At 37.4% G+C, this 27,331-nt stretch overlaps 1 protein-coding gene across 10 annotated transcripts in view; it reads right to left on the bottom strand.

Moving 5' to 3' along the window:
- Positions 1-27,331, bottom strand: part of NAV3 (neuron navigator 3) — a 516,270-nt gene that overhangs the window by 25,060 nt on the left and 463,879 nt on the right. For 6 of the 10 annotated variants that reach the window (XM_072326950.1, XM_072326948.1, XM_072326942.1 and 3 more), the window contains 9 exons: positions 26,238-26,726; positions 20,603-20,644; positions 18,141-18,301; positions 16,530-16,718; positions 14,451-14,503; positions 9,793-9,816; positions 8,075-8,152; positions 1,767-1,850; positions 37-148 (listed from right to left, as the gene is read on the bottom strand). In XM_072326950.1, coding sequence (XP_072183051.1) covers positions 37-148; positions 1,767-1,850; positions 8,075-8,152; positions 9,793-9,816; positions 14,451-14,503; positions 16,530-16,718; positions 18,141-18,301; positions 20,603-20,644; positions 26,238-26,726 — 1,232 coding nt within the window. The remainder of the gene's footprint in view (positions 1-36; positions 149-1,766; positions 1,851-8,074; positions 8,153-9,792; positions 9,817-14,450; positions 14,504-16,529; positions 16,719-18,140; positions 18,302-20,602; positions 20,645-26,237; positions 26,727-27,331) is intronic. The other 4 variants (XM_072326949.1, XM_072326946.1, XM_072326947.1 and 1 more) reach the window with 2 other exon arrangements.

The raw sequence follows: 27,331 nt of genomic DNA, 5'->3' as shown, positions 1-27,331 counted from the left end.
AACTCTGTATTTATTTTAATAGTGACACAAACATACCTTTGTGGGTGTGATCAGGGCCATTCAGGGCTCCTTGAATAGCAGCTTGCGCAGCAGAATTCTGGGCTTTCAGCATTTCAATGGTTTCCCGTAGCTCTATAAGCTCAGACTCCTATGGGAAGAGAAACAAGAGCTGGAAATATACGGCACAAGAACAATATTTATCGAAGCCAAGAAAAGTGATAAGTAAGATCAAATTGCAGTACCTAAGACTGCCTGGATGAACACAAGGATGACACAAATTTCAAGTAGAATCTCTCCAATGATACTAAATTAAACTAATGTAGAATTGTTTATTTTTTCTATGCAATGTGATCATGTTATCCCTAGGGAGAAGAAAACCTTTTTTAAATATAAAATTTGATGTAGAAGGAGTCTTGGTTGAATACTCTTTATAAAGTGAAGAAAAAGACAAAAACTTTATTGTCAAGAGGCAATAAAACCATTTGGATTATATCTGTCAGAATGAGAGGCTACTCTTTAATGGCTGAAACTCAATCTAAATTTGTTTATTTTTCAATAAAGTTAAAAAAGTAAGAAATAATTCAATTACAACAACAACAACAATAATAATAATAATAATAATAATAATCTGTTTAACAGTGACCGTCTTATAATTTAAAGTGAAATTACTTCAGCGCAGGAAGTTCTGTACTGAAATGCAAAGTCAATTTTAATTTAAAATAACAGCTTTTTATACTGATGTGTTAAACCTCTCCTTCCAGCCCTTATTTATGTAATAAAGATCAAAGGAATTTAATCTCAACAGCAGAGAAAAGAAGGGACATTCCAAATCTTAGGGGGAACAAGCTTGCTTATGAGATTATTTGTTTCAAAGTCAGTATTTAATCTCTTTTGGAAAGATAATCTTTGAGGGAAATTATACTTTGTAAAAAGTTGATTTTTAAAGAAACCTTTTAATTGGTTCATTTAATAATTTTGCTTTTAAAAAAACAAACACAACAATTTCAATATTTGCTATCCATTTTACAATGCCTCTTGCAATGTTTCATCTGTTGGTTCTCAATCAGACATCAAAATTTTATATTATACGTAAGTACACTGATTCTAGAGGTGAGAAGCAGTTTACTGATGCACAGTTTCTTTCAGAGCTTGGCTCACTGAGGCCCCTTCCTTTATAGGTTACTAGTCCACTAAGGAGAGAAAACAGTTAGAAAAGTTTGGCTAAGCACCCTCCTAGTCTTCAGCTGGGGACAAAGCCTCACATAAAATTTATTAGCTAGCAGGTTCTTGTTTCTTCCCTGACAGTCACAACAGCATATGGAAAATCAAGACTGTTTCTAAGTGAATAGGCATACCCAACCTGCATTAACAATGAATGGAGGCATTTTGTTCTGCCTAGAGTTCTGCCCTTCTCATACTGCTCTCATTCAGACAAAGCTGTCAGGCTGAGCTATGACTGGTCTTCATTACAGGATCTTTCAGTATGGATTAATCCTAGAAATGCATATATTTAATTAAAATCTGGAAGCAAAGATTTTATCTTCAAGCTATTCTGTGATACTGTCTGGATAACCCTGATGTGCAGAGTTTAATTCTCCTGGAGCTTTATGAAGATTTGATCGCAATGGCCATTAAAGAAAGATCCATCTGCCTTACTGACACAGCTGTTCCTGTGTTTCTGTTTCCTTTCAGTGTTTTTTAAACAAAACTTTAATATAATCTGCTGACTTCATTCCTCATTATAGCATCTTCTCTGGTAAACGTACCTTTTGCTCAGCTGTCATTGTAAGACTTTGCAAACGGCCAGTCATATTTCCCAAGCTTTTTTCAAAAGCTGCTACTAGATGAGCCTGTGAAAGAAACAGAAGATATCAGCAGTTGTGGTAATGAGTCTTAAAGAAATTGTGGGGTGTTCTATACATTTCAGCGGGACAAACAATATTTGGACTTCATAAAACTCAGTACTCTCAGTCTGGGCTTTCTTTCCTTTTATTTATTTTTTTAAGCACTCTTTCTCCTCCAAGTTTATCTTCTCCAAACCTCTTGTATTAATTTTAAACTCAGATTACAGATTATTGACTATGTGTAGCAGCCAAGTGAGCCCAGTCTTCCTTGGGCTTCTCTAATTCCCAAGGAGTTTAGCTTAGGTACTTCTGCCTGCAATGAATTATAGATTTAATGTCCTGCCTGAAGTTCCTGATATATTGACCAGAAGTCTGTTCCAAATAGAAGTCCACAAGTGATTATTTTCAATTACTAAACCCTTCAACAGAGGAATTTAAGTGCTTCATCTTAAAAGGAAAGTTCTAAGCTTCCAAATAAAACATTCCAGTCAAATCCTGAGAGTCAAAAACATCTCAGTTTTCTTGTACAGAAGGTCATTCCTTTATCTATTTATCTTATATTGATTACATATATGTATGGGTGTGTGAGTGCGTGTGTTTGTGTCCATATGTATGAAATTAGTATGGAGCCTACATAAAATATAGTTATGATATTTATACATATAAGTGCAAAAATGCACATCAAAGACAATCTTGAAAACTCTAATTCCTGCTTTTCAAAGAGCAATATGTTGAAAATGAACCAAAGATTTAATAAAATAAGCCACATTCTGTTTCTAACATCATTCACTCTATACCCTATGTCCAAACAACACATGGCTTCTTTAGTGGTTGCAATTTACATTGAACTTCATAAGCAAAAAAAGGTCAAGTGGTCATAAAAAATCAACAAGATAATTCATCTTTTACCATAATGGGAACGGCATCTTCACTCCTAAAGAATGACAATTTCTTTCTTTTAATACAGTACATACATACGTTTTGCTTAGCAAATCTTCTCATTAGAGACTGCCATGCTTCTGTAAGCATTGCTAACATTGGTCAAATGTAGTTGGTAGTACAGTCTCAGGTATGTACAGAAAAATACATAGTCCAAAAAGGATTGTTGCACACTTTAGGAAAACATAAAGAGTTTATTGCCACCTTGCTGTGTGCTTTATTCCCAAAATACAGTTACTTGCATATATACAACAGCAGCCCACTTCCATGCCCCCACTGTAGAGCTGTTATGCTGGTAATTGGCTTTTGTGTTTTGTAAATTACTTTTTTGATTGCAATGGAGATTTAAGCATCTTGCGCACTCTTTACAAGGAGCTTATTCCTTGTAAAATACATTATTTGCGAACAAGGCATTTAATTACTTATATGCAGGGTTGTCAAACCACCTTTTTGCATTTGGGTATGCCTTAAGGATAATTTTTTGTAAATGACATGGAATAACTGGGTGATTTCCCCTCTGTTACTCAGAAAATAGAAGTCACTAGCTTTTGAATGTGCTTTTTACTTGAAAAATTACTGGAAAGTTAAAAAAGGTTAATGATGAGGTTAATTCCTGATGGTTTTAATTCTGAATCATAGAATCATAGAATTGCACAGGTTGGAAAAGACCTTAATGATTGAGTCCAACTGCAACATAACCATACTACCCTAAACTCTAGCAACCCTCTGCTAAATCATGTCCCTGAGCACCCCATCCAAATGGTTTTTAAACACATCCAGGGATGGCGACTCAACCACCTCCCTGGGGAGCCTATTCCAGTGCTTAACAACCATTTCTGTAAAGAAGTGTTTCCTGATATCCAACCTAAACTTACCCTGGTGCAACTTGAGGCCATTTCCCCTTGTCCTGTCACCAGTGAGAACAGACCAACCTCTCTCTCACTGTAAGCACCTTTCAGATATTGGAGGAGAGCAATAAGGCCTCCCCTTAGCCTCCTTTTCCCCAGAGTAAACAGCCCCAGTTCCTTCAGTTGCTCCTCATAGGGCATATTCTTCAAGTCCTTCACAAGCCTCGTTGCCCTTCTCTGTACCTGCTCCAGCACCTCAATGTCCTTTCTGTACTGAGGTGCCCAAAACTGAACACAGTACTTGAGGTGAGTCCTTACCAAAGCTGAGTACAGGGGCAGGATGACTTCCCTAGTCCTGCTCACCACACCATTCCTGATACAAGCCAGGATGCCATTGGCCACCTGGGCACACTGCTGGCTCGTATTCAGCCGACTGTCCATCAGTACACCAAGGTCCCTTTCTGTCAGGCAACTTTCCAGCTACTGCTGCTGAAACCTTAAGGGTTGCCTGGGGTTGTTGTGATCAAAATGCAGGACCCGACCCTTGGCACTGTTGAAACTCATACAGTTTACCTTGGCCTATTGATCCAGCCTATCCAGGTCCCTCTGTGGTGCCTTCTCCCCTCTGGCAGATCAACTCTCTCTCCCAACTTGATGTTGTGAAGGTGATGACCAATGTCCCAGAGCACTGAGACAAAGTAGATGCAGCAAAAACAGAGCTACAGCCAAATGTGTCCTTTCTACATGTGTTTAACAGGAACCTAATGGGGCTCTCTGTTCACTGCCTCATAAGAAAAATCTGTGGTTCTGCTGATGGCCCATGGGTCTGCTTTACTATGAAAATAAAAATGGGTATTTAGTGTTTGAAAAGAGAAATCATTTGGTTAATTATGCATTGCTATTGCTGATTTCTCACAATTGTATTGGGATAACTGCAGTTCTTTGGTACCTAATCATGCATGCTTGTGCAAAGTAATTTTCTATTCCACAGATACAACTTCAGCTTATATTTTACATGAATAAAGTACAATGAACTAAGGAGCATCATTGAAAATGTTTCAATGACCTTTAATGACTATTAAGTTATTATCTGACAGTCTCTAGAGAATGACAGACATGTTACAACTATGAATTCCCAGTGTACTTATATATTAGTATGTGTACATGCATAAGACTTGTATGTTTATATTCCTTTTCAAGACCAGTCTGCATTTGAAGTCTGAGATGCAAAAAGTTCAGAATGGCCATAAGAGATGATAAATTCAAATTAGATATTTCTTTTATGCTCATTAATATAGTAAGTAATTTTTATTTTTGCTAAATTTCACTGAATCTGAATCCTTTGAATCTGAAGATGTTTTACTTTGTCCAAAAAGATCCACTCTTTCATTCTAGCAAAAAACATTTAGAAGTAGACTTCTTTTCATAAGTTACAGCCAATCTCTTAATACCTCAGAATACTGTGTTAGATATAGCAGTTGCATTCGTGGCTTACATCATTTGAATGCCATATAAGATAGTCTGCAGACTAAATGCACATCCATTGCTAAGGAAATCCATATATATTCACAACAGTTATACTAGGAGATAGGTTGGAATCAGCTATGTAACTGGGTGCTACTGGAAGTATGTTTCCAGCAAAATGTCCCCATTTATTATGATATACATTTTAGACACATAAGCAATATACAGCTATTAATCTCTAGATCCAACAAATATGGACTAATTTTAACTTCTGCAAATATCTGAAATTCCCATTGGAAACAGTCAAAGAAATATATGCTCAAGGAGGTAACTGCTTCAATGTGAAGATAACAGTTTTGATACAAAACTTCTCCCAAGCTCCAAACACCTCAGCTCTTAGACACACAGCCTGTTTTGAACATACCCCTCACATATCCAAAGACTTTGCTGATAAACTTTCCCATTTGACCTGCCATACCCAGCTTTATAAAACAAAGGTAAATAAGTAAACATCCTCCCACCTGACACATCTGAATGGGAGGAGTTGTGAGAGTGTGGGAGGGGTCTGGGGTGCTGCAAGCAGTGACTGTACAACTGCTGACCTATTTTCTTCACCACTAGATATTATATTCTTGTTTGCTTGCAGGACAGTGGTGTGGGGCTGGCCAAACAAGCACTATAGCCAGAGAGTCCCCTCCACTTTCCAGTGGCGTCCAGGGTCTACTACAATGGGTAAGCATACCTCCTTCAGCTTCATACAGTATAAAGCAGTGATCAAAGGCCCTCCAACCAAGCTGCTCACTGGAATTTGAGCTGATTAGTCTCATACGAAGCCCACTGGCTGGACATTTCCAGCACTGAAAAAAAGCCCTTTCTCAATTAGCACTGAGATTTGCCCTTCGGCAACATTGAAAGACACATCAGGGAAAGGCCAGAATATATATGTGTATAAAAAAGTAATTTAAGCATCCAAATAAACAGCTGGGCCTGGCATGGATTTAATCACATGCAGGCAAAACACTTTGGGGTTAATAAAATGAAATAAGCAGCTGAAATCAAGCATAGTAGTTGATTCCAACAATGCCTGAATAATAAATGGAAACAAGTAAGAAAAATCTCAGCAGAGGTTTCTAAATGCCTAACAAATACTTTAACTTCCAAATGGAAAGATTTTGATATAAAATAATACATGAAGAAAAGTCTTGGCCAAGCAGGTCAAAATTCATTCTGATGGTCTTTTAATGACACTTGCACTATGAAGTGTCTTTTGTAGCAAAGCAAGGAAAAAAAAAAGACACAAATAGCATGGTTTTGAAAGACTTTCTTTGCTTAGTTCTACAAAGGGAAAGGATAACAAGAAATTACAGCCAGAAATGAAATGAGATCTCTTATTGTTGGCTTCAGTTTGTTGCTCTCAGGCAAATGAAGAATTGCTCAGCCTGGCAAAGATGAAGATTAACATCTTACTTCTAAAATCCATAAGAGAAGGAACCCCCAAAAACAGGGTGGGCACACTGGCTATAGATTCCCAAATATATATCCTGAATTGCATTTAAAAATCACAATAAAACAGACTGTTCGGTAAGTATCTGGTAACATCATCTGAAGCCACAGTAGCCAAACAGACTTGCAGATCACACTCTGTATCTGGCATTATTTTATGATAACATGTTCAATAACTCATATGATCAATTGATAATTGATAATCATCATATCAGCAATTGAAAGGAGAACTGGGTATCTCTCTGTGAAATGCCAGTCTTCATTAGTTATATGTCAGCGTAGTTATTGAAGCTTGAGGGAAACTTACTTATAAGCAGGAGAGAGACTGACTTTTTACATGGTTTGATAGTGACAGGACAAAGGCGAATGGCTTTAAACATAAAGAAGGAATATTTAGGTTAGATATTAGAACAATATATATTTTTTAATATTTAGAAGATGGTGAGGCACCTGCACAGGCTGCCAAAGAAGTTGTGGATGTCCCATCTGCTGGGATGTCTAAGACTAGATGGTGGTGCCAGGTGGGGTCCTGGGCAGCCTGATTTGGTTGGTGGCAATCCTGCCTATGAAGGGTGATCAGAACTGGTGATCTTTAATGTCCCTTCCAACCAAAACCATCCTATGATTCTATGATGTTCTGATTCTATCAAGTGTTCACCCTGGCAGTGGAAAAAGAGAATTTTTGAAGTATGCTTACTCAACTCGCTGACAGCTTTGCAGCACAAAGATACAATATTAAACTGAGATTTTAAGGAAATCCAGTAATTTACAGTTCAAGTATTAACTATTTGCTTTTTCTTTTGTTTGTTTGTTTCAATTGGTGCTTGTATCATTTTATCTGTCAGAAAAAAATAAAATGTTTCTTTTCAATTTAAGAAGTGCAGTAGCATATAGGTGTTGGCAGTTTAATACCATTAACACTGACATAAATTTTACTATGGCTCAAGATCCCTAATAAGCTTTAGTTTTGATAGTTTGGATGACGTGTAATGGAACAGAGTATTTTGTGTTACTGTTAAGCCACAGCATTTTATTTATCTTGGTTCATATTGAGCCCATCCCTATACATTTCAAATGATTTTTTACAGTCTAAATAGAATGGATTGATACTTCTGTCAGGAAGCATGACTCTGCCACTCTTACTTGTGCAGAATCCTATTAGAATTGTCAGACACTGAATCTAACACTTCAAATTCCATCTTAAGGAATAGGTAATAACATCAGAAAAAGAGTAATCACAAATGCTACCCTTTTTGCAACATTCATTTCCTTACCCACTGTATTTGACTGTAAGAATTTTTTTGCCTGAAGGTGAGAAGATGTAGATGTGAATGAAATAATGCATTTTAAAAACACCGAGATAAATAAATAGTAAATAAATAGTAACAGTATCCTAGATCACATCTGGGCACCTGAATTGAATAGAAGCTATTAACCTATCTGACAGTGCTTTTCAGCAGGGACAGAAATACTCACGTTTGCAGAAAGTTGAGATGTAAGGGTAGCAACTTTTTCTTGTGACGCAACAAGCTCTCTCCGTAGTTTCTGAATTTGCTAGATGGAAAAAAAGCTACCGTCAGTATTACAGCAATTGCCTTCTGTTGAAATTTTTTCTTGACATTTTTCTTAAGAAAACTGTCTAAAGTTAGATGAGGTATGATTTTATACACACACACACACACACACACACACACAAACACACACACACATATATTTCTCTAACACAAATAGTTCCCACATGAAATTTGGTTAAAATATGCAACCTTTAACCTTTCTAAATCTTATATATATATATATATTTTCCTCCAAAAAAAATCTCTGGTCAGCTTACCAAAATAATAATAATAATAAAAAAAAGTAGCTTTAAATGTGTATGCTAATAAATGTACATTCAAAGTTCCTATATCCTTTTATGAGAAACATAACCCTTAATAAAAGCTGAAAAAAGCTAGATATCAAGCATGAAACTTGCATATCATTTTAAGAGCATTTGACTCTACTTGAGATCTTACAGGGATTCCAGACATTGCACTGAACTTAAGCACAGCATAGAGTTTCACTTTGAACCCCTTTCATATTTAGACATGAAAGGAATTACTACAAACTAGAGAAGCAAAATGTCTGCAGACAGCCTAGCAAACAGAGCACTTGACATCCTCATACTAATACTTTCACTGTAAGAACTACTGCAGTATTTTAACTTTATGATTCCTGTGAAAAACAAGAGGGAATACTGCATGTTCTCTGAAGGTAAACATGCATGCTAACGATACAAAAGTAATTAAATCATTTGCACTTTCTCAGAATCAAAGACATTTTTGAGCTGTTCTCCATCCTGGCTTTCTCCTTTTCCCATGATTTCTCTTTGGTTTTCAGTAGCAATAATTCAAGCTGCCTGCTTAGGCTACACTTTCATCAGAATCCTCTGATCGTAGAAATGCTGATCTCACAGGGCACATCTAGATACTAAGAAACCTTCATAAATGTTACACCACTACACACAGCCCTTTATGAATGGAAATGAAACAAGGAATTGTTATTCACACTGCTGAGCCATGATGCACCTTTTTGACTCCTTTGGTTTAACTGTCAGACAAAGGAGACAAATAAATGCAGAGTCTGAAGACATGCAGCTCTGGGAAGTGGACATGCACCCCCTGGTTTTGCAGCTTATTGCTTCTATTCCCTGGTGACCTTTTAATACAACCAGAACTTTGTATGGAGAAAGACTGTAATTATATCCAGCTGCTGACTCACTCTTGTCACCCGTCCTGATGCACTGTGAGGAGAAAGAAGCTGTTTTCTATGTCAGGTTTGATTTATATCTGAAATCAATCTGCATCTCTCCGAAATTCATCAAAACGGCCAGTTTTGGAAATTTAATATAAAGCAAAATGTAAGTGATGGAAGTTCAAAGTGAACATTTTAAGTATTTTTCTGCTGAAGTACAGCGTGTCACCTTGAACTGCACAGTCCCTCAGACCCAATACTAAGTAGTATTAAGTCTGAGATGAGATGTGTTACAACTCCTTTGCAGAACCTCAGCCAGGAATCCTTCAGCACACTGCTAAGAAAACGCCTTTTAACTCAGCTAGATGTCATTTTCCCAGCAGATCATAATTTATAGATAAACAATACATTTCTAAGAAATATCAAACAAATACAAAATTACAAAGATGAAGAAGTGTTCTTACCTCTGAATGCGCCTTTTCTTCTGCCTGGAAGAAAACACAGAAGAAATGGTTTTGAAACAAGAGCAACATAATTGAAGTAATAGAAAATAAACACCAGCTACTCTAAAGTGAAATGAATAGCTTCACGTATCCCTTACATTTAAGGGAGGTATGCAGTAAAAACAATAAATGGAATTCTTTGCAACTTACTTGGAAAGGCTCCAGCTGAAAACCCAAAGAGTTTTCCAGCATACTGACAAGATAAAACCAGGGGTACGGGAGGAATGGTAACAGAACTGTAAGACCGCAGCTACATTTCTAACACAGGAAAGAAACTTGTTATGCTGTCAATGAATGTACCTAAGTCTGAACACGTGAACTTTTATACCATAATGAATATTATGGCTCCTGCAACTATAGTTGCTTAACTGTATACTGTGCAATAATCCTAACATACTAATCCCTGCTAAGAGAAGTTGGCAGCGTACCAGGAGAGCATATATGGGAGAAGGTGCGGGGGAGAGGGCTACTTATAGTTTAAGGTAATTTCTTCCACACAGAATATTAAAAGTATATTGAGGCATGCTAAAGTTTTAGCTCACATTTGTTAATAATGCTTAATAATTCTAGATATTTTCCACATCTTTATGTATTACATCATATAATGATGTTAAGCTTCTTATTTATTTAGCAGCCTTTTTCAACAAGCTAAAAAACTAAGTCATTATGAAGCACACCTTTGGAAGCCCACTAAGACAAAAATCATTGAATTTGTGAGCAGAAGAGTGGACTAATTTAGGAGGCATTTGGAAGACAGGAAAATCTCACTTCAGTGGGATTCTAATGGAAAGTAAAGATGTAGCATGACAGAAGAAACCATTCTGTAACACAAAATAAGAATCAGTGTACTAGAAATCAATGCACCCCACGATCTGAGGTAGCCAAAGTTCAGAGAGAGTCTAATGTTAGGTGTAAGAGAAGTAATCAGTAAAAAAAATATGGTAGAAGAATTACAAGTAAAAAGCCCTAAAAAGGCTAGGAAAACCCAAGGTAAGTGTTCCTCGGATATTTCCCAGATGCCAGGTAGTATCTTTTTTATTGTTTGCTTGCTTGTTTGTTTTTGAGGCCGTATGATGCACAACTTCTGTGTCGCTAGAATTTTGTTACTTGATTATAGAAACATTTACTTTCCTTATCTTCTGTTGGTAAGTAAAAGATTTAGAATAATCCTTTTTCAATACATGTTTATGTGTTAATTGCTAATAAAAAGGCTGAGATGATATTTCCCTGCGCAACACTTAGCTGAAACTACTGCAGTATCTACATCACCACACGGGAATGATTTAGAGTAGTGATTGTTTTATTTGTCAGCACTGATGTGACACATCCTGACATTGGCTTTCTGATTTATGTTCACGAAAGCAGGATCTGCCTACAGAAAATTCTGAAAATCTATTCTCATTATTGTTACTTCAATCACGTCATGCATGAAAAGCCATTGAAGGATCAAGAAAGACTGAGTCTACCAAGAAAATAAAACAAAAATTAGGTTTGGTGATCTCTTGCTGGAACTGCCACGTGGGGACCTGAGGCTACTTGTGGCCCCACTGATGCTGCATGTTGCTAGCAGATGGTTCCCTCAACATACAGGGAAGTGCTGGCTCTCTCCCAGATGTCATAGAGGCAGATGACACAAGTCATACTATGTGGAGAATGGAAGAAGTAGATGAAAGAGAAAGAGGATTCTCGGTGTTTTACCAACTTATAAAATAAGATCTGAAAACCACAAAGAAGCATGCAGTTTTCAGCCGAGTTCATGCTGACATCACTGTAATCTAGTTCTCAGTCATAGGCTCACAACTTCAAAACTCTGCTGTAAAAGGCAGCAATGTTCTTTTCTTCCCGTATTTCTCTATTGCATCCATGCATCCCAACCTTGAAATGTAATTTTTTCCTTTTTTTTTTTTTTTTAAAGTCTTAAAATATTAGCATACAAATGACATGTCCTTACTCATCTCCTTTAAGCTTGGCTTAGCACAGCTAATGAATTCTGGGGATTCTAAGTGTAGCTAATGCTGAAGAGGCAGTGCGAGAAATAGAGCAATTAACTAAATATGTGCAAATTGCGGTGTTTCACCTACTGAGCAGGAGATTAAAACTGGAGACAACCTATCATAATTTACACTATCACACGCCTTTTTTCAGCCTCTTGGAGAGCTAGATGTACTCTCTGTAAATGGGATCAGTGTTTCAACCCTAGAGTCTACTACATCCATTCACATGGTATACTTTTCTGTGAAACAAAATGTTTTTCTCTGTAAAAGTGTATCTCAACAAAATAGATTCCCAGTTTATTCAAGCAAGTTCTGAAAACTCAAATGTAAACCCAGGAAGAAAGCCAATACATACAGAAAACACTAGAAGATCTGTCTCACTGGACTTATTCATTGCAATAACAGCAAACCATGAAGCGTCTCTTCTGAATCTCATATTCTAATTTTCAAAGAGACAATCTTCTGTAGAGCATGTTCAAGCTTTTCAGCTATCCTCTGGTAAAAATACGTAAAGAACTTGATCTTTATTGCGTACTTTATCTGAAGCATCAAGGCTTAAGGCAATGCTTGAAGTCTGATAAATGACTTTTACTGAAACATTTATGGAAAGGTAGCTGCTTTGGAGTTCCCTCTGAGTGATTTTGGCCTGCATAAGTAAGGTAAAGCACTCAGCTCTTGTATTCCTCCTTAAATCTAGTAATAGCTGAAATGCTGTAAAGCTATCCCTTTCTGGAGGCAATGGGGCCCTGCATGGTATCACTGAAAAATGAATCATGGCTCTTATACTTCCAGATGATTCGACCCTGATTGTCTACCCTTCATCTTTCCACATCAACTTTTTCCTCATCTCTTGATTAATTTCTGAAGTTGTTTACATTTTTCACAGGATCAGTGGGATCAAGTTGGAGAAATTCTGATCAAAACCATCCCCATCTGGTAATTTTAGCATATCAATTCTTTCCTTGCCCTTTTCAGATTTTTCTGTAACTTCTATTATTCTGTCTACATAATTCAAGATTTAAGGAGCAGGGCTTAGCTGCAATGTGAATTTACAGCCAGAAGTTTCAGAAGCTATTTCACTGGCTTACAGCATTATGTTGTATAAACAAGTTAAAGTTTGTTTTACAGGAAAATTACCAGTTAAACAATGAAGCTTAACTACAATTCTCAAAATCCTCTGCAATCTTGAGTGATGGTTATATAATTGCAAAATATTAGTAAATCTTTACTACAGCAGAACACAGATACATCAGAAATGCTTAAATACCAGGTGCTGAAAGAATCGATTGTCACTTTACAATTTGATTTTTACCACCCATCACTTTGAAATAAATCTTCTAATATCTGACTATAAAGCTTGAATTCATCTCACAGATAGGGAAACAATAGTAAAGAATTTTTCACTACAAAAACAATATCAAGAAGCTTTGCTTTGTATGTTAGTTACATCTTATGTGCAGACAGTTTGTATGCAGACTCTGCCCCTCAGATAATTCAGGTCTGATCACTACAGGAATTCCTTGCAACTTTGCTGCTAAGCCTAGACAGAACTAATGGATGTGTACTGACATTTCAGACACGTCTCTGTATGACTAAAGGCCTTTTACGATTAAAAACAAGTAGGAGAGGCACTGCTGCAGTGGATGTTAGATTATTCTGTGCATAGATGCACCCCACTTTTCAAGCTAACACAAGTTAAGCATTGAGACAGTGCTACCAGCTGTACAAGCGATACAGCTGCAGCAGCCGACAAGGGTTGCATATTCTCAGGCTAGAACTAGTGCTGGCCTAGGGCGCAGAGCCCATGTTGTTCCAGGGAAGTGAACCAACACTATTCAACACCTGAAAATCCATAGAGGAGGAGACTGTTCATAAATGCATGGTACAAAACAGGTGCAACTACTGCATGTAATTGTGGCTTGCAAGCAGGTTGCAAAGCAGCTGTTTTGTATCAGCAAGGGAATGGAGAAACTTGTTAAACACCTCCCATCTAGATGATTTTTTGTTAGTAGAGCAAATGGAAGAGCAAATTATGCAGAAGGAAAAGAAAAAATATTAAATAGCTTCTGCTTGAGACAGGAGAATATGATTAATGATTACGTGAGCTAAATATCTAAGATTAATGGCTTTTAAAAGATGCTCTTGTCCCTGGAAATAATGTAATTTCCAATAAAGATCAGTAGAAATCTAAGCTGAAAATTCTGTCTCCCTTATTTTGAAGCAATTTTGTGTTTTTAAAGTACACCTCAAACAGTAACTGGACAAAACAACTTTGTAAATTGTACAATTAGAAAAACAGCTTGAAAATTATCAGAACCACTCAAGATTATTAATTACAACAACATAAAGTCGTCACCCCCCCCAGAAGTGAGAGTTCTATATTATTACCTTCTTTCTATCTTTCAAAATATACAGTAGGTGATTTTAAGCAGTTTTATGTCAATCACTTAAAAAGATGGAAATAATGTATTTTAAAATAGCACGACTAACATCAACACTAAAAATAAATCTTCCTGCTTTACTGCAGTGCAATTTTTATCCTTCTAAAACCTAAACTATTAAAAGTTTTATGAAAAATGAACAAGAGCAGAGGCAGGCAGAACTTTCTAAAATGTCAGTACTCACCGTAGAGTAGAGCGACGATGTGCTGGAGACAAGTGATAATGAGGACCCATGTACTTTAAAAAAAGGAAAATATAATGAAGTAGTGCAAGCACAGAACACCCTCAATAACTCAGTAAGTTCAATAACTATGCATATTTTTAAAAACAAGAACCAATTTTCCACAGAGCAGTTATTACGAGTTACCAGTATAGAAAAGCTATTGATATTTTCTCTCTCTCTTTTTTTTTGACAATGGATCATCTTATAAGTACATTCTTTGTAGAAACCAGAAATTGAGTTGTTTATGTACCTGTCCAAAGCTGAGCAAACTGATTTTAAATAAGAGACTGTGCCTAGCAAAACAGTTCTCATTCCCTGGGATGAACTGTTAGTGTTTTCTCAGTTGCCTTCTCTCTTTGTAGCACAGCACAGACCAGTGCTTCATGGCATTTGTAGTTTCTGTGAAGGGGCTACTGCAAGATGTAGTGACTTACTTCCACTCATCATCAGCAGAGTCTGTCTCAAGAGCACTGAGTGAAGACTGAAAGACTCAACCTCATGTTTTTCCTGACCTCTCTGAAAATGGGAAGTGAAGTCTGAACTGTGACAAAATAGCCCCTTCTGCTGCTGGTGACTCTCCCGAGAATAGACACACAAACAGGGAACTTTGCAGGAGGTGATTTATTTCTTCAATACTTTTCGTTTTTGTTTCACAAGAAATGTGTTTAATTTTTTATGCTCTGCTGTTGTTTGGTAAAAATATACTATTTTGCTTAAGTAGTCTTCTATCTGGCATGTGCCTGTATACCAAACCAACAGTATAAAATGCTTGGCTTAGCTGAATAGACTTCAAATGTAATTTTGTAACTGTGTAATTATTTACAAAGATGTGGTCATCACTGAAGTCCTGCGGCTTTCGATCTAGCCCTTATTTTCAACCTCTGGTTTTAAACTCTCAGCTAAGCTTCTATTCTCCTCTTGCGCACAATGCCTTGGCTCTACCCATTACCTGACTTGTTTCACTAACATTTTCCTTACAGCTACTATTTCAAATAAGATGTATTTGTCCTTCCAACAGTATAATTTAATGTGATTCTGTAATAACCATGAACTGCTTAAAACTGTTAATTACTGCTGCACAGACTTCTATTTACTCAGGTTGATTGTGGTTATCCACTCCAGCTGGATATGAGACATGATCAGTAAAAAAGCCTTCATCAAAGTAACTGATGAGAGATTACTGAAATTCTAGACTTAGCACATCTTTTTCTATTCATGACTGTTTGCTTTGTTTTCTCTATTATTCTTCCACCACTGTCTTTGACAATTCCCCTATTCCTCAGCAAAGGGTGCACAGCCACCTCTGTCCTTGAATTATGAGATCTGCTTCTGTGCAGTCAGCCATCCTCTCTGTACTGACAACTCACAGCTTAATCTGTCCTGCACCCTACTGCTAGTATTACATACCCAGATGTCCTCCTGACACATCATCTAAATTGCAGAAGAAGGAATAGAAGAGTGTTATTTGTCCGCTATTTCACCCAGGACTTTGTTTTTTCCTCTTTATCTCTTGACTATGAGCTTTGGGGGCAGAGGGAAATTTTTAATTTTCTTATTATAAAGATTAATTTTGATTGTCATCATTTAGCAGTAAGCAATGCAGAAGAGATGATGTTTTAGAATGAAGCTCCATTACATTTTACGTTTTTAAAATTAAAATATGTGAGAACTTTGTACTTAGGGGAATTCTCCAAATGATCAGATTTAATAGAAGTATTAAGCAGAAGAAAATGTTATTACACATTTAATTAGGACTTCTTAAATGCTCTCTGGTTAAAAAAAGAACAACAAAACAAAACCAACAAATAATCTTCATATTCTAGGTGTTGTGTGTAGCATTAGAGAAACCAGAAAGACTAACATCCAAAAAGAAAGTAGATAAAATAGAGGTCAAATTAAATGGAAAAGTTGGATTCAGAAATTCACATTGTGTTCAACAGAACACAGCGTTTCAGAAAATTACTTAAGCTTTCATGTTGTAGAAGAAATATTGATGATTTCGAGGCCTATTCAGTGATTCAAATAATAATTCAGTCTTACCTTCTTCCATGCTGTCCCTGAATGAACCTGAATGACTAATTGCACGTGGTCTCTCTTCTAGGGATGTAGCACTGCCACACAGTTGGGAGTCATCATACAGATCAAAAGAAGTATCCTGTGCAGGGATGCTGTTTGAACGCATCATACTGGGTCCGGGAAGGTTAAACTGAGACAGGTTGGTTGGACTCACTGGAATACAAAGCTTTATTAGTGAAGTACGTTTCCATGAAATGAATTCTGGTTCTTAAAAATATCTGTAATGAAGGACTAGTATGGTTATGTGGACTTCACACTGCTGAGAAAATAACAAAATGCATTTATTCCAATATCCAAAGCTATACAGAAAGGGGAAACAGATGATTTCCAAGGAGCTAGAGTTACATGAGTGTATCCCTGAAAAACACGTGTAACACTAATGCTGGTGTCTGAATAAACTTGTTTACTTTGACTCAGTGCCTAGAAGAAGCAGCTGTCTATTCAAATTCAATCAAACTTTTGGTTTAGATCATTCAAGACGTGCCTGAATTTTTCCTAAGAAAACCAGTTATTCAATTGGGCTATGATAATGGTAAGCAGAGAAGGACATCAACAAAATAAATTAAACCGATTCTATTACTCTCTGATGTGAGTGCAAGAACTATGAACAGAAAGAAGAGGAAGACAGTAGTAAGCAGAAAATTGATGAGTGAGAAAATCACCACTTACAGAGCACTGTGTCTAAAAATACTGCAAGTATATGGAAAAAATCCGAAGTAGTAGTTTATTTAGGCAGCATCCAATTTCATTTTCAAAACTGGGTTTGTTCAACTTCTTTTCCCCATATGTAGTAAAGACCAATTTTATTAAGGTAGATCAAATTGCTTTTGAGTGACTGTAACCTACAAATGCCATAGCTGTGACAGTGTCAGAAATATGAACGCTTCACAGGCTGCAGCAAATTCCACAGTAAGGACATAAAAATACAACAGCTTATTGTGAACCTAGGTTTGTGCTTAGTGCTGTAAAAATAAAGAATAAACAAATTTATTAAACTAGATTTGAGCTGAATTAACTTGAAGAAAGACCTAGACAAATTAAATCTAAATCTTGACCTGTAATCAAATAAACCTTAAGTGTGATTCACATGCCGTAATATTATATTGATTAAGAATAGGACACTGATTGGGTCCAACACAGTTAAAGCTAGGTCCAGACACTTGCATTGGAATGACTGGAAAGACACACCTCAAAACAAGCCTATTTACAGGAAGATAAACAATGTTTAGCATCTGGGTTGAAATCCACTAAACTCACTAGAAAGAATCCTATTGCCTCAGACAGGCTAAAAGATGAGTAGCTCCGAGCTGATGGCTGATTTCCAGCTCTGCCTTCAATTTTCTCCTCCTTGGGTAAATCACAGAAAAATTTTGCTTTTTTCTTGTGAACAGAATAAGAAGTATCCTCATCTATTCGATAAAAAATGTTGTTTCTCTTTATTAATGAAATACCAAATTGTGGTAATAGAGGTGTCTAAATAAATTACTGAATTTAATAAAATAAATATGAACAATTGGATATAATTATGTTATTCTGAAATGGGAGAAACAGCGAAGGGAAATAAACAGCATTTACCCAGGTTGGAAAAGTGATATTTTCCAGTTGCAGATGTAGACATAGCTGAAGGAGAAACAAGTGGGGACTGACTGCCAGTGTCCTGCAGACCTCCAGTGGAATGGGAGCGTAGCCACTCCTTGCCTTCTTCCTGACTTGTCTGCCGGGATGATGGAGTATATCTGAAAAACCACAGCTGACAAGCTCAAAACAATGACAAGGTGGTGGTTCAGAAAGAAATGCATGTGTCATAAAAAGCCTTCACCAGTTACAGAAAACCAAACCCTTAGAAAGCATCAGGTCTAGTTAGTCAAATGATTGCCAGCAGCAATTTTACCAAGGTAATGTTTACTGTCTCGTGACACAAAAAACACAAGGCTTGAAATCCCTTCTGCTTCACCCCCCTCCCCAAAATAGCATTCCCTTCATTTTAAGAAATGCAATGATAAGCCACAGAAAACAGATAGCCGACAGGAAAGAACTTCAAAGTTAAAGGAAGTTTATAGGTTGATGCAAAAGCTCAGGAGCTGCATGTCTAGAATGGGCAACGGACAAACTAGAAGCCAAGAAAGGTGAGTAGCTGCTTACAAAATGACACCTGCCACATCACATGGGCAATTGGTTAGATGAAGGGAATGAAACAGATCAACAGTTCTGAAAAAGCAGTTTGCATTGGTAATGACAACCACTAATGTTCACAGTCATGGTCTGCTGCTCTGAATGCTACTTGGCACTGTGTCCTTCCCTGAACTGCAGGGAGGGAAAGGGACAGGAAAAAATTGCAATTAGCAGAAAAAACTATTCAGAAAGAAGTCTGGAAATCAAATAATTCCATCTATTGCTTCCCACAGCAATCCAAGAAACGTGCACAACTGCCACATGGGCTAAGAACTTGTAACTCACTGCTTCAGTCTTTTATAGCTGAACTGAAAGAAAGACAATTCCAGCAGTGATTAAAAAGTAAAATGTGCAGGCAGGGTGGGTCTTAACCAAGAGATTACTTTCAGCAGTGTCTGCAATAGTTTGCTTCACTCAGCCCAGTTGCCTGCTGAAAAAAGAGCATGTTCTTCACCACTGTCATGAGCCATCAGTGTTTCCCAAACAGCAGAGCTAAAAGGGCTTTTGATATTCTGGCCTCAGGCCTATGAGGCAGGAGTACTTCTGCTTAGAAAGCAGATTGAATGAACATGCAACTTTCCATGTTGTGATTGGGGTTTTGTGCAATATTTTAAGGCATTAGAACATCTTGTCCTGATTAAATATTTACTTCCTCTCTTCTTTCAAAAAATAGCTATGATCTTAGCCTCTAAATGTGGGATAGAAGAGTTACCCAATGGTTATCGGATCAGAAAGATGGTAAAATGAGAATTCAGGATCTGGGTTTTGGTCTGGGATCTCTGCACATTGAATCAATCTGACAGTTCTTCTAGGATAACTGATCAGGCTTGCATGTCTATAAGTTGCTTCTCCATTTCACTTTCAGCTTTCAGCCACCATTACAATCTGACAGCCACAAACCTCAATCGTTCCATTGTACCCCTTCAGGGTCCCTTTTGTGCCTCTTCCATATATGCTCCACCTTTTCCATTCTCTCTCAATCCAAAGTGATTGGGACAATGGGAAATTTGATTAAGTACTTTTAAGGAGGGGATAGTGCAGAAGAGCAGAAGGTGCTACCTACTGACAACACTTTAGCACTATATTTAATAATGAAATACTTATAAAGAACTCGAGACTTTAGCCATGTAGTTTCAACAACTGGAAGGCTGTTGAGTGTTGAGTTTCTCTGTGTAAACATATATACCTTTGCTTGCCAAGTCTACTAGCTGGGCCATAAAGTGCCGTGCCTGATGAGACAAGATAAATTAAATAGTGATTCCCTCTTTTAAACATCCAACACAGAAGAAAGCAGATGACTTCTGTTTTATGTGTTGAAGATGGCTCTAGTTAGTGAGGAATTAGTAGCAGAACTGGCCTCAGTATTGCTATGTACATACCAAGAGTAGCTGGAGCAGGGATCATTTTTTACTTAGAAATCTTGGAGAAAAGAATTAGTGTTTTCTGTATTTACCCTTTACTAGATCTTCGATTCAGACTGCATGAGTGTTTGCATCTAGAGTTCAAGTTCAGATCCACCTCTTAAATTTTGATTTTCTCAGTGTTTTCATCAACTAGTCCCACTGCATTGCAAAGGTACCTTGCTCTTTTTCCAGGATTGAATATTTCTTACGAATCATCCCATAAGGAATCTATCCTTAATTTTATTCAATTTCTGAGATATATCCAGAAAGGATTTTTTGTGCACTAGGCAGAGTTGGAAAGACAAAATCCACTGTTAAAATCCATGAGTTTTGATTTGAATCTAAATACAGTGAACTCTGTTGGGAGCAGGATCAACAAGAGGAGAAAGAAAGGGAAAGACAGTGTAGGAAAAATTACAGTAAAACAGAGAAGTAACAGTCATGCTCAAAAAATATATATACCTTAATCCCTTTTTGGGTAGTGTATTTCTGTCAAGATGCATGCTGTTAAAACAAAAAAAATCCCTAAGGACATACATAAACATAACTGTTCAGAATTACAGATTTTAAAGGTTTAGATATGGGTGCAAAACAGAAGGTCATTTAATGCTTTTAATATCTTTCACAATAAATCCCTGACTCGTGGGAGGGGACAATAGAACATGTATTGTCCCCATTCATTTTTCAAATAGACAAGCTCTGAGTTGGGTCAGTAGTAATTTGGAGACTGCTCAAGTCGTAAAGAAGTCCTTCCCTATCATTTCTATCCTTCTTACAGCTTCGCCCCACAATCTGTGCAAGAATCATATGGTCACAGTATGAATCTTTATTTTTCACAGTTTCCTACGATGCACCAACAGTTTTTCAAAAGAAATGAAGGTTGTGGCACCTGCTAGGAGACAGCATGGCCTTGCCAGAAGCCAAATGACAGCTCTGCTTGAAGAAATACGTGCCAAACATACAGACCTTCAGCTTTCTTTTGCAGCGGGACTCACATAGCTAAGTCATGTTGTGGACAATGAAAAGTGGCACTGCGGCAGCGCTGTTCCATATTCATGCACAAAGATGGCAGGGTGGCTGATTATCAGAGATCTATGGCTGGCATTTTCCTAATTCAATCCCTATCACCATTACAGAGCTGTCTGCAAGGGCACTCACTATCTTTCCTTCAAACAGAGTGGTATTTGGGCATTTCCTTAAAAAGACTTAGAAGATCAGTCCATGACTAGTGTGGGCTGAACTTGAACTTGTTATCATCAATTAAATGTGACAATGTTTTTTCCCTTGAGAACATAATGTAGTCTCACCATATGGATTAAATTACGAAATGGCTTTAAGAACGCTTCTGTATTACATATCATAATCACACCTCTGAGAGCAGTGGTAACTTAGGACCATACTTTCTATTTAAGAAGACTCTCACAATGTTATTAAAGGTCAGTTCCTATTGGATTAGGGATGCTGGGTACTTTCATGTTACTACCTTTATCAAGGTAGGTAAAGGCAGTAAAATACTGTTGGGGTTACCATAATGGTCAGTCTAACGGCAGTAAACCACCTTTAGTGTAGAGAATACTTATAGGCTATTCTCCTAGTTAATCAGGGCCTTGTTCTACATGGGGAGTCAGCAAACTGAAGTAACTTAGCAGGATGACAATAGTGGCCCAGTGGTCCAGGTAAGGATAGTTCTGTCAGAGAGAAGACTTAATTTTCAGCATTTTGCTCCTGAGATAACTAACAGAAGAATAATTGGTAGAAAGACAACATAAATATGAGGGTATGATTCCTGTATTTTTCACTTCTCTACAAACAAGAAAGAGGCCTTGATATTCCTTTATGTATCTTTATGCATATCTAAATCTCAAAACAAATAAACATGATCATAAGAAAAACAGCTCCTGCAAATATTTCAAATATTCTAATAAAGATTATATTTTTATAAATATTTTCTAATATTTATTTAGCTTGAAGTCCTGTATGTTTAAAAATGATCTGTCACATTATTTAAAAATAAGGGAGTCATTCAGTGATCCTTTAAAGCAATCCACAAGTCCTATGTTTAAAGAAGTCATATACACAGGTTAAGAGTACCATAGCATTCTGCTGAAAATTCAGATACTCAAATGAAATTGAGGTGTATATTCCTAAACACAAGTGTGGAATTATTGCAATTGCATAAAAGTGAATGCATAAAACTTTCATTTTGTTTTGTTAATATACTAAAATTTGCAAAGCTAGCCACATGAAAATATTAACCAGGGTTCTATGTAATTGTTTTTTCAAACCCATAAGTGGCCATATATTTTTAATATCTGAGAACATTGTCTCTCCAAAAAGCTGGGTATGTTACTGCTACAGAAACTGAACTTCTAGTAAATGGAACTGAACTGCAATGTCCAGTGATCCCCTTTGGAGACACCCCCAGTCTGATCTGAGTGTGCTAAAGACCTTGAAAGACAATGTGAACAAAAAGTCTTCCCTTTCCCAATAGAAGCACTGCATTTATAGAAATCTGTTTCTGGCTCAAAAGAAATAGGAGCCATGCACCACCACTAAATGCAGTTGAGAATTTGCCACTCTTTCTTCTTAGATTTCTTCTGTCTTCCTTTGCCATGTCAGTTGTCAAAATCAGTGTTGCCTTTTTTTTATTTTTTTTATTTTTCAGTATTTACTGAATATATTTTTTCTTTATTACAGTAGAAAAATCCTCATGGAATGACATGAAAATTGGCTGGAAGAGACTTTGATGCTGGTATCAATCCAGCAATTGTCAGGAGGTCGGTGTTTATGCCACACCGTAGACTGGTGGGTATCCTGAAGGCCTGTGGGCAGTGCCCCCAGAAGGTCTGAGACCTGCCAGGTATGTGTGAGCACATGTGGCAGAGACCTTATGGACTTACTGCCTCCATGGCAAGTGGCTATTTTCTTGTTGGTAGCCAAGGGCAACTACCCTTAGCAAGAAACTCACGCCTTGAGATTTTCATCTCATTTTCGGTGTTCTTTCAAATTACAACAAATAACTATTTTTAAAATTTTTTGTCCCAAAGTCTTCAACCTGAAGACTTAACAAGAAAAAGCAGTACAAGATAACTACTTTTTAAGTCTTACACAGGGATTGGAACTAGATGATCTTCATGAAAGGTCCCTTCCATGCCATTTTATGTTTATATGACTCCATGATAGATCATGGAATAGATCATTCAGATCATGGATAGATCATTTAGATTATAGATCACTGGGACAATGTTTTATCCCCCAGAAGTGGTATTACAACTCCTTAGACACTCTTACATCATCCTCTGTTTTGTATTTGTGAAAATATATCCTACCTTGTTACATCCCTTCAATCTAACAAATAATTGCTCACCATTCAGATAACTCTTTTTCAATCTGGCCAAGCACCTTACTTTATTCCCTCATTTGCTTATGAGAATATCATTTGAAACAACACATGAAGATTTACTAAGTTTCAGATTTCTTACCGTAGTTACTAATTCCTCTCCTTTAATAAAAAAGCCCAGAAATATTTAAAAGGATGGCATGACAGACCCCACGCTATCTGTTACTTAATCTGTTTTAACATCCTCTGTATCTTTCCAGGGACATGAGGTTAAGCAGGTCTTGCCCACGGTCACCTCCATCCCACCCTTCCTCTTCACTCCCTTTACACAGTGCATGCCCTTTGAAACATCTTCTCCAGCCCCAGAGACTGCAGGGCCAATTCACTCTGGCTGAAGCAGGGAACTGAAAAGTTCATCAGGACTAGAGAACTGGAGATATCTCTAAGTAATACTTAACCTTTTCATTCCTTCTTAGCATGTATGCGATTAGTGATGCTTAGCTATCAAAGTAGGATCAATAATTCAAGAGAGCAAAAAATAAATCTGTATCATTTATTATTAGCTCTCTCTTCTTTTTTTACCTTTCCCTATACTTTCTCTGCATAAAATGTATGCAGCTTGCTAGTTCTGTCTCTTTTTGCTTTAGTCTTTCTGATCTTGTCTCCAGGTTATGTTAGCATATCTCATTGTGCAGACTGCTCATTCAGTCTTGTGCAAGCTCTAGAGTGACCAAAGGATCACACTATGACTCTAGGATATAACCTGGGTTCTCCCACAATGGCTTACAAAGGAAAAAGGATACAATATTTTGCCAAATATATCTGCCTCTAGCACTGCAAAACAATGCTTTCATTTTGAGAAAATACTTTCCAGCATGGAGTTTTTGCTTTATAAAACATCTCAGAAATCACACATCACTTGTAAAATATCTTTTAGAAAAATAAAACTCCAAAAACCCTACTGGGGCTATAATTCCAGAATGGACACCCTTTTCTCAAGGTGCATTCATTAAGTTTGAGGCCAGATCAATATGATAAATGGTTCTCTCTGGACATAACCATGATATCCCCATACGGACAAATCTGAAACTTAAAATACTGCCAAAGGCAAAGTATTTGGAACCACTGAAATTAAGTCACTGAACAAATACATACAGGATTAGAAGCAGAGGTTGCTCGGGAGCTTATGCCAAAACATTAACATTTCAAATGCGATGTTTAACATCCCCTGCATAAATATGATATTTAGCATAAATTCACCACTCTTCCACATCATCTTATTGACCTCACTATCCATAAATGCAGTCATAAAAATCAGTGGAAGTTTTTCTAATCCAAATATTAATAATTAATGTTCTGAGAAATATTTGGTTGATGGCACACAATGCAAATTACTATTAGAAAAATTAAAGGCACAGTGCACGTTATGAATCACTCATGTATCAGTGTACTATTAACTGCTACATCGTAGATTATATTGGTATATATACATAGAGCACAGTACTGTAATGATGTTAGAGGTGTGATTTGAGCTGATATAGTAATACTTATGAAGGCAACATAAGAGAATGAAATGTGTGGAGTTTCCATCTAGATTTGACCAAGAGTTATCTAGTTTTTGTCTTGTTTTGTTTTGTTTTTTTTTCATGCTGCTTCACTGAAAGTGAAATCTTTCCATTGGAAAGTCTTGGTATTGAATAATCTCTGGTTTAATATAAAGGAGAAAGCTCTTAACAGTCTGTTTTTCAAATGTACATAAAAAATCTTTTCTTTCTTTTAAATAATTGTGCATTTCCCAAACAACTAATTTTACCCTTAAAAGGTTTTAGATATTTCTGACTCGGTATAATTTTCTTTTATGGATCAGATGCTGCATACTTATCGGACACTGGATTTTCAATCCTCGTGTGAGATAAGAATTTCATTATCAAATCTTGGAAATTTTCATGGGATGTGAAAACTACTGACTGCCTACCAACAGTTATTTCACCTCCTTAACAAAATTCAAGTAAATGTTCCACACAAAAAAAGTTAGACTGAAAAATAGATAAATCTTTTCTCAAGGTGGCTACACCGCTTTGCATTATAACTTAAGCGGTAAAGTCTTTATCAGAGCAAACAGGGGAAAACCCTTTCTTGTTTTTGTCTGTCTTTTCCAGATGACACTCCCTTTTTCTTAACAATATCCCTGCAAGGGAAACTGCATTTTAGTGTCTGTGTAATGACTATCAGGTAAGAAAAAATTGCTCAGGGCCGGATATTTTAAGGCAAGACTGTGTGATCACCTGAAGGCAGGGACCCTCCAGCACTGCCTCTGTGCCTGTGGGAAGAAAATTGGCATGGTCCCACATGTGGAGCAGGTTTGTCAGTTGGGGGACAGTGAGACAGCTGTGGAGCTGCTGATTGCTGGGAGGGCAGGCAGAGCTGGCATGCAGGACTCATTGTGTGGCCCTTTAGATAGATAGGCCTTTAGTTAGACAATGTTCCCTTTCCTCTGGTTCTTCTCCAGAACAAGGGAACAACAGCAAAAAAATCTCAAGGTAGAAAAAAGTGCTTGTAAAACCTCAAAAGGCAGTTGATTCCACATGCAATGCCTGCAGTAGCTTTGAGCTTTCTTCATTCCTTTTTTATATATAGGACTGGGACAGAAGTTTAACAGTGTCCCTTTAGGAAAATGGATGAAGGTTTCATTTTTTTGGCTCCTGTCCTTTTGCCTCTCACTGGTTTTGTGGTCACTGTATCTATAGGCAAGCTCACCTTTCCGAAAGAGTAGATCTGACGCTTCCCGTCCTCATGAGCAGGCTCTGAACCTCCTGAGTGCTTGTTGTCAGTCCAGAGAGAGAGCCATGATGGCTAAGAGGAAGGTCAATAGACTCGGAACTGGTGTGCAGGCTAGTCATGGACTGGTAACTTGGTGTGTCCTTACTGCCCGCTGAAGAGCTGCTCAGGTTTGCAGCCCACACAAGAGCACCTGATGTGAAAGAGTGCACTGAGGCGGGACTGGAAGCCAAGGAGTGACTTAAGCTTACAACATCTGCATTTAAGTCCGAAGGTTTACTGAAGAGGGGGCTGCTGCTACCACTTTGCCCACCTGCACTGCCCATGCTGCCTGTGCCCGAGGACGGCGATTCCAGGCTGCCTTGCCGTGCCAAGGTGGTACTAGGGCTGGGCATTGCCGATGTGGGTTTCACACCTTCAGTACTGGGTGCAGAGGCAGCTTTACCACTTGCCTTGGCACCAAACAACCTAAATGTAAAACAAATAGCTTTAGAGAAACTAATAGCCACATTAAACATTCATGGCGTAACATCCGAAGAGCCGAACGACACATTTTAATTACTGCTACTAAAATCATGCCTACCTAGTTGTTCAATGGCATCTCAAAATTAAATTCACTTAACCATATCATAATAATCAGGGTTTGTTTCATTAGAAACAGCTATCATTTACTCCTATTCAGATGTGCTCTTTGCACATGCAGACCCTCCCAGAGAGAGGGAAAATAAGCACATTTTTGTCTTATTATTGCATGAACAGATTGCACTTTCACCCAAATTCAGGGATTTAACATTCCCACAGTCATTAGGCTTTCAAACCTCCTGCTACTCAAAATGGTTGCAACAAACAATTGCAAAATCCTTCACAGTTTAACATATATCTGAGTATTTCTGTATAATTATCCTTTGTTGCTCTTGTGCAGAGTTCCTCATGTGGTCCCTAGTCATTTAGTAACCCTTCAGACAGAATAAACTGCACCAGAGCTAAACATGCCCCATTTGTTTCCAAGGGCAGTCCTGGAAGAGGTGTATTTCACATCATTGCTCCCTGTTATTATATAGAAGAACATGTCC

Source organism: Excalfactoria chinensis, chromosome 1, assembly GCF_039878825.1.
Source record: "Excalfactoria chinensis isolate bCotChi1 chromosome 1, bCotChi1.hap2, whole genome shotgun sequence".
In the NCBI taxonomy this organism is placed as follows: Eukaryota; Metazoa; Chordata; class Aves; order Galliformes; family Phasianidae; genus Excalfactoria; species Excalfactoria chinensis.
Note: the sequence above shows the minus strand (reverse complement) of the source record. Positions and strands in the feature narration are given on the sequence as shown.